Source organism: Oncorhynchus mykiss, chromosome 10 (assembly GCF_013265735.2).
Source record: "Oncorhynchus mykiss isolate Arlee chromosome 10, USDA_OmykA_1.1, whole genome shotgun sequence".
Lineage (NCBI taxonomy): Eukaryota > Metazoa > Chordata > Actinopteri > Salmoniformes > Salmonidae > Oncorhynchus > Oncorhynchus mykiss.
The window spans coordinates 81,585,620-81,593,119 of record NC_048574.1 but is presented as its reverse complement, the minus strand read 5'-3'; the positions used below and the strand labels follow the sequence as shown (position 1 = coordinate 81,593,119).

General features: G+C 36.3%; 1 protein-coding gene across 2 annotated transcripts in view; it reads right to left on the bottom strand.

Moving 5' to 3' along the window:
* LOC118936818 (ubiquitin-like modifier-activating enzyme 6) overlaps positions 1–7,500 on the bottom strand; it is a 56,586-nt gene that overhangs the window by 22,210 nt on the left and 26,876 nt on the right. The window contains exons 26-28 of one of the 2 annotated variants that reach the window (XM_036934192.1): positions 6,968–7,037; positions 2,996–3,067; positions 2,627–2,647 (exon numbers count right to left, since the gene is read on the bottom strand). In XM_036934192.1, coding sequence (XP_036790087.1) covers positions 2,627–2,647; positions 2,996–3,067; positions 6,968–7,037 — 163 coding nt within the window. The remainder of the gene's footprint in view (positions 1–2,626; positions 2,648–2,995; positions 3,068–6,967; positions 7,038–7,500) is intronic. The other variant, XM_036934193.1, reaches the window with a different exon arrangement.

Genomic DNA, 7,500 nt, shown 5'->3' with positions numbered 1-7,500 from the left:
GTATTAATTAAACTTCACATTCTCATCAGTCTCAATACGCTAGCCAGATCAATACATTAATCAATACATTAATATACTGTATTAATTAAACTTCACATTCTCATCGGTCTCAATACGCTGGCCAGATCAATACATTAATCAATACACATCAATATACTGTATTAATTAAACTTCACATTCTCATCAGTCTCAATACGCTGGCCAGATCAATACATTAATATACTGTATTAATTAAACTTCACGTTCTCATCAGTCTCAATACGCTGGCCAGATCAATACATTAATATACTGTATTAATTAAACTTCACATTCTCATCAGTCTCAATACGCTGGCCAGATCAATACATTAATATACTGTATTAATTAAACTTCACATTCTCATCAGTCTCAATACGCTGGCCAGATCAATACATTAATATACTGTATTAATTAAACTTCACATTCTCATCCGTCTCAATACGCTGGCCAGATCAATACATTAATCAATACACATTAATATACTGTATTAATTAAACTTCACGTTCTCATCCGTCTCAATACGCTGGCCAGATCAATACATTATTCAATACATTATTATACTGTATTAATTAAACTTCACGTTCTCATCCGTCTCAATACGCTGGCCAGATCAATACATTATTCAATACATTATTATACTGTATTAATTAAACTTCACATTCTCATCCGTCTCAATACGCTGGCCAGATCAATACATTAATCAATACACATCAATATACTGTATTAATTAAACTTCACATTCTCATCCATCTCAATACGCTGGCCAGATCAATACATTAATATACTGTATTAATTAAACTTCACGTTCTCATCTGTCTCAATACGCTGGCCAGATCAATACATTAATATACTGTATTAATTAAACTTCACGTTCTCATCAGTCTCAATACGCTAGCCAGATCAATACATTAATATACTGTATTAATTAAACTTCACGTTCTCATCTGTCTCAATACGCTGGCCAGATCAATACATTAATATACTGTATTAATTAAACTTCACGTTCTCATCTGTCTCAATACGCTGGCCAGATCAATACATTAATATACTGTATTAATTAAACTTCACGTTCTCATCTGTCTCAATACGCTGGCCAGATCAATACATTAATATACTGTATTAATTAAACTTCACGTTCTCATCAGTCTCAATACGCTGGCCAGATCAATACATTAATATACTGTATTAATTAAACTTCACGTTCTCATCAGTCTCAATACGCTGGCCAGATCAATACATTAATATACTGTATTAATTCAACTTCACGTTCTCATCAGTCTCAATACGCTAGCCAGATCAATACATTAATCAATACATTAATATACTGTATTAATTAAACTTCACATTCTCATCAGTCTCAATACGCTAGCCAGATCAATACATTAATCAATACATTAATATACTGTATTAATTAAACTTCACATTCTCATCGGTCTCAATACGCTGGCCAGATCAATACATTAATCAATACACATCAATATACTGTATTAATTAAACTTCACATTCTCATCAGTCTCAATACGCTGGCCAGATCAATACATTAATATACTGTATTAATTAAACTTCACGTTCTCATCAGTCTCAATACGCTGGCCAGATCAATACATTAATATACTGTATTAATTAAACTTCACATTCTCATCAGTCTCAATACGCTGGCCAGATCAATACATTAATATACTGTATTAATTAAACTTCACATTCTCATCCGTCTCAATACGCTGGCCAGATCAATACATTAATCAATACACATTAATATACTGTATTAATTAAACTTCACGTTCTCATCCGTCTCAATACGCTGGCCAGATCAATACATTATTCAATACATTATTATACTGTATTAATTAAACTTCACGTTCTCATCCGTCTCAATACGCTGGCCAGATCAATACATTAATATACTGTATTAATTAAACTTCACGTTCTCATCCGTCTCAATACGCTGGCCAGATCAATACATTATTCAATACATTATTATACTGTATTAATTAAACTTCACGTTCTCATCCGTCTCAATACGCTGGCCAGATCAATACATTATTCAATACATTAATATACTGTATTAATTAAACTTCACGTTCTCATCTGTCTCAATACGCTAGCCAGATCAATACATTAATATACTGTATTAATTAAACTTCACGTTCTCATCAGTCTCAATACGCTGGCCAGATCAATACATTAATATACTGTATTAATTAAACTTCACATTCTCATCTGTCTCAATACGCTGGCCAGATCAATACATTAATATACTGTATTAATTAAACTTCACATTCTCATCAGTCTCAATACGCTGGCCAGATCAATACATTAATATACTGTATTAATTAAACTTCACATTCTCATCTGTCTCAATACGCTGGCCAGATCAATACATTAATATACTGTATTAATTAAACTTCACGTTCTCATCTGTCTCAATACGCTGGCCAGATCAATACATTAATATACTGTATTAATTAAACTTCACGTTCTCATCTGTCTCAATACGCTGGCCAGATCAATACATTAATATACTGTATTAATTAAACTTCACGTTCTCATCTGTCTCAATACGCTGGCCAGATCAATACATTAATATACTGTATTAATTAAACTTCACGTTCTCATCTGTCTCAATACGCTAGCCAGATCAATACATTAATCAATACACATCAATATACTGTATTAATTAAACTTCACGTTCTCATCAGTCTCAATACGCTGGCCAGATCAATACATTAATATACTGTATTAATTAAACTTCACGTTCTCATCAGTCTCAATACGCTGGCCAGATCAATACATTAATCAATGCATCAACCAATAAACAAATGTGGCAATTCAAACAACTACTCATCCATTAAACAACCACTCAACCAATTCCAAAAAAATCAATCCAATCAATCAATCAGCAATATTTATCAATACATTAAGTGAATCCATCCATCCCATAACCCAGTGTAGTCAATAGTACCAGTGGTATCCTCACCTTCTCTGCTGGCCTGTACTCTGGGACGGTAATCTCTGACAACATCCTGGACACTGCTTCCTGCGACAGATCCTACGGACGGACGGACGGACGGACGGACACACACACACACACACACAGACACACACACACACACACAGACACACAGGGTGGAGTAAATACCATTTAAATTCAAGGAAATATACTGAAAGTCACATTCCAATGATCTTCAATAGATTCCAATGGATTTGGAATTGACCCCCAAACCCTGGAAAGACAACCTAGTTACTAGTGAAGGGGCAGGGGGGGGGGGGGGGGGGGCGATAGTTACATATGCTCCAGAATTAAAGTATTTTTACTTCATAGTTTGTTCTCCATATTGTTTCCAAATATGGTATGGTGATAATATGGTATGGTGATAATATGGTATGGTGATAATATGGTATGGTGGTAATATGGTATGGTGATAATATGGTATGGTGGTAATATGGTATGGTGATAATATGGTATGGTGGTAATATGGTATGGTGGTAATATGGTATGGTGATAATATGGTATGGTGATAATATGGTATGGTGATAATATGGCATGGTGATAATATGGTATGGTGATAATATGGTATGGTGAGGTCTCTCAGTATGGTGATAATATGGTATGGTGGTAATATGGTATGGTGATAATATGGTATGGTGGTAATATGGTATGGTGATAATATGGTATGGTGGTAATATGGTATGGTGGTAATATGGTATGGTGATAATATGGTATGGTGATAATATGGTATGGTGAGGTCTCTCAGTATGGTGATAATATGGTATGGTGATAATATGGTATGGTGAGGTCTCTCAGTATGGTGGTAATATGGTATGGTGATAATATGGTATGGTGATAATATGGTATGGTGATAATATGGTATGATGATAATATGGTATGGTGATAATATGGTATGGTGGTAATATGGTATGGTGGTAATATTGTATGGTGATAATATGGTATGATGATAATATGGTATGGTGGTAATATGGTATGGTGATAATATGGTATGGTGATAATATGGTATGGTGATAATATGGTATGGTGGTAATATGGTATGGTGATAATATGGTATGGTGATAATATGGTATGGTGGTAATATGGTATGGTGATAATATGGTATGGTGATAATATGTTATGGTGAGGTCTCTCAGTATGGTGATAATATGGTATGGTGATAATATGGTATGGTGGTAATATGGTATGGTGATAATATGGTGTGGTGATAATATGGTGTGGTGATAATATGGTGTGGTGATAATATGGTATGGTGATAATATGGTATGGTGATAATATGGTATGGTGATAATATGGTATGGTGATAATATGGTGTGGTGATAATATGTTATGGTGAGGTCTCTCAGTATGGTGATAATATGGTATGGTGGTAATATGGTATGGTGAGGTCTCTCAGTATGGTGATAATATGGTATGGTGATAATATGGTATGGTGAGGCCTCTCAGTATGGTGATAATATGGTATGGTGAGGCCTCTCAGTATGGTGATAATATGGTATGGTGATAATATGGTATGGTGAGGTCTCTCAGTATGGTGATAATATGGTATGGTGATAATATGGTATGGTGAGGCCTCTCAGTATGGTGATAATATGGTATGGTGGTAATATGGTATGGTGATAATATGGTATGGTGGTAATATGGTATGGTGATAATATGGTATGGTGGTAATATGGTATGGTGATAATATGGTATGGTGATAATATGGTATGGTGATAATATGGTATGGTGAGGTCTCTCAGTATGGTGGTAATATGGTATGGTGAGGTCTCTCAGTATGGTGATAATATGTTATGGTGATAATATGGTATGGTGATAATATGGTGTGGTGATAATATGGTATGGTGATAATATGGTGTGGTGATAATATGGTATGGTGATAATATGGTATGGTGGTAATATGGTATGGTGGTAATATGGTATGGTGATAATATGGTATGGTGATAATATGTTATGGTGATAATATGGTGTGGTGATAATATGGTATGGTGATAATATGGTGTGGTGATAATATGTTATGGTGAGGTCTCTCAGTATGGTGATAATATGGTATGGTGAGGTCTCTCAGTATGGTGATAATATGGTATGGTGATAATATGGTATGGTGATAATATGGTATGGTGGTAATATGGTGTGGTGATAATATGGTATGGTGATAATATGGTATGGTGAGGTCTCTCAGTATGGTGATAATATGGTATGGTGGTAATATGGTATGGTGAGGTCTCTCAGTATGGTGATAATATGGTATGGTGATAATATGGTATGGTGAGGCCTCTCAGTATGGTGATAATATGGTATGGTGAGGCCTCTCAGTATGGTGATAATATGGTATGGTGATAATATGGTATGGTGAGGTCTCTCAGTATGGTGATAATATGGTATGGTGATAATATGGTATGGTGAGGCCTCTCAGTATGGTGATAATATGGTATGGTGAGGCCTCTCAGTATGGTGATAATATGGTATGGTGATAATATGGTATGGTGAGGTCTCTCAGTATGGTGATAATATGGTATGGTGATAATATGGTATGGTGAGGCCTCTCAGTATGGTGATAATATGGTATGGTGGTAATATGGTATGGTGATAATATGGTATGGTGGTAATATGGTATGGTGATAATATGGTATGGTGATAATATGGTATGGTGATAATATGGTATGGTGAGGTCTCTCAGTATGGTGATAATATGGTATGGTGATAATATGGTATGGTGATAATATGGTATGGTGATAATATGGTATGGTGATAATATGGTATGGTGGTAATATGGTATGGTGATAATATGGTATGGTGGTAATATGATATGGTGATAATATGGTATGGTGATAATATGGTATGGTGATAATATGGTATGGTGATAATATGGTATGGTGATAATATGGTATGGTGATAATATGGTATGGTGGTAATATGGTATGGTGGTAATATGGTATGGTGATAATATGGTATGGTGATAATATGGTATGGTGATAATATGGTATGGTGATAATATGGTATGGTGAGGTCTCTCAGTATGGTGATAATATGGTATGGTGGTAATATGGTATGGTGATAATATGGTATGGTGATAATATGGTATGGTGATAATATGGTATGGTGATAATATGGTATGGTGAGGTCTCAGTATGGTGAGGTCTCAGTATGGTGATAATATGGTATGGTGATAATATGGTATGGTGATAATATGGTATGGTGATAATATGGTATGGTGAGGCCTCTCAGTATGGTGGTAATATGGTATGGTGATAATATGGTGTGGTGATAATATGGTATGGTGAGGCCTCTCAGTATGGTGGTAATATGGTATGGTGATAATATGGTATGGTGATAATATGGTATGGTGAGGCCTCTCAGTATGGTGGTAATATGGTGTGGTGATAATATGGTATGGTGATAATATGGTATGGTGGTAATATGGTATGGTGATAATATGGTATGGTGATAATATGGTATGGTCTCTGGTAATACCCAGCCCTTCTAGTAACTGATTCATACTCTATACAGAGGAGAGATAGAAAGGTAGTGAGATAGTGAAATAGGGAGTGATAGAGAGATAGTGAAAGAGAGAGATATTGAAATAGAGAGATATTGAAAGAGAGATATTGAAAGAGAGATATTGAAAGAGAGAGATGGTGAAATAGAGAGATAATGAAATAGAGAGATAGTGAAGGAGAGAGTGATATTGAGAGATATTGAAATAGAGAGTGATATAGAGAGATAGTGAAATAGAGAGATAGTGAAAGAGGTAGTGAGACAGTGAAATAGAGAGATGGTGAAATGGAGAGTGATATAGAGAGATAGTGAAATAGAGAGATAGTGAAAGAGGTAGTGAGACAGTGAAATAGAGAGATAGAGATGGTGAAATGGAGAGATAGTCAAAGATATATATAGAGATATAGAGAGAACGTGTGTGTGTGTGTGTGTGTGTGTGTGTACCTTCTCTGAGTAGGGGATGTTGTAGATTTCAGCATAAAGCCGAGCTGCGCTCACGACAAAACTGAAGTGCCTGATGGGAAATGAGAGTTAGAAATAACGAAAAGAAGGGGGAGAAAATGGGAAGTCACCAACAGGTCAGGGGTCACCAACAGGTCAATCTAGAGAGAGGTGTAGAGCAGGGGTCGCCAACAGGTCAATCTAGAGTGGGCTATAGAGCAGGGGTCACCAACAGGTCAATCTAGAGAGAGGTGTAGAGCAGGGGTCACCAACAGGTCAATCTAGAGAGAGGTGTAGAGCAGGGGTCGCCAACAGGTCAATCTAGAGTGGGCTATAGAGCAGGGGTCACCAACAGGTCAATCTAGAGAGAGGTGTAGAGCAGGGGTCACCAACAGGTCAATCTAGAGAGAGAGGTAGAGCAGGGGTCACCAACAGGTCAATCTAGAGAGGGCTGTAGAGCAGGGGTCACCAACAGGTCAGGGGTCACCAACAGGTCAGGGGTCACCAACAGGTCAATCTAGAGAGGGCTGTAGAGC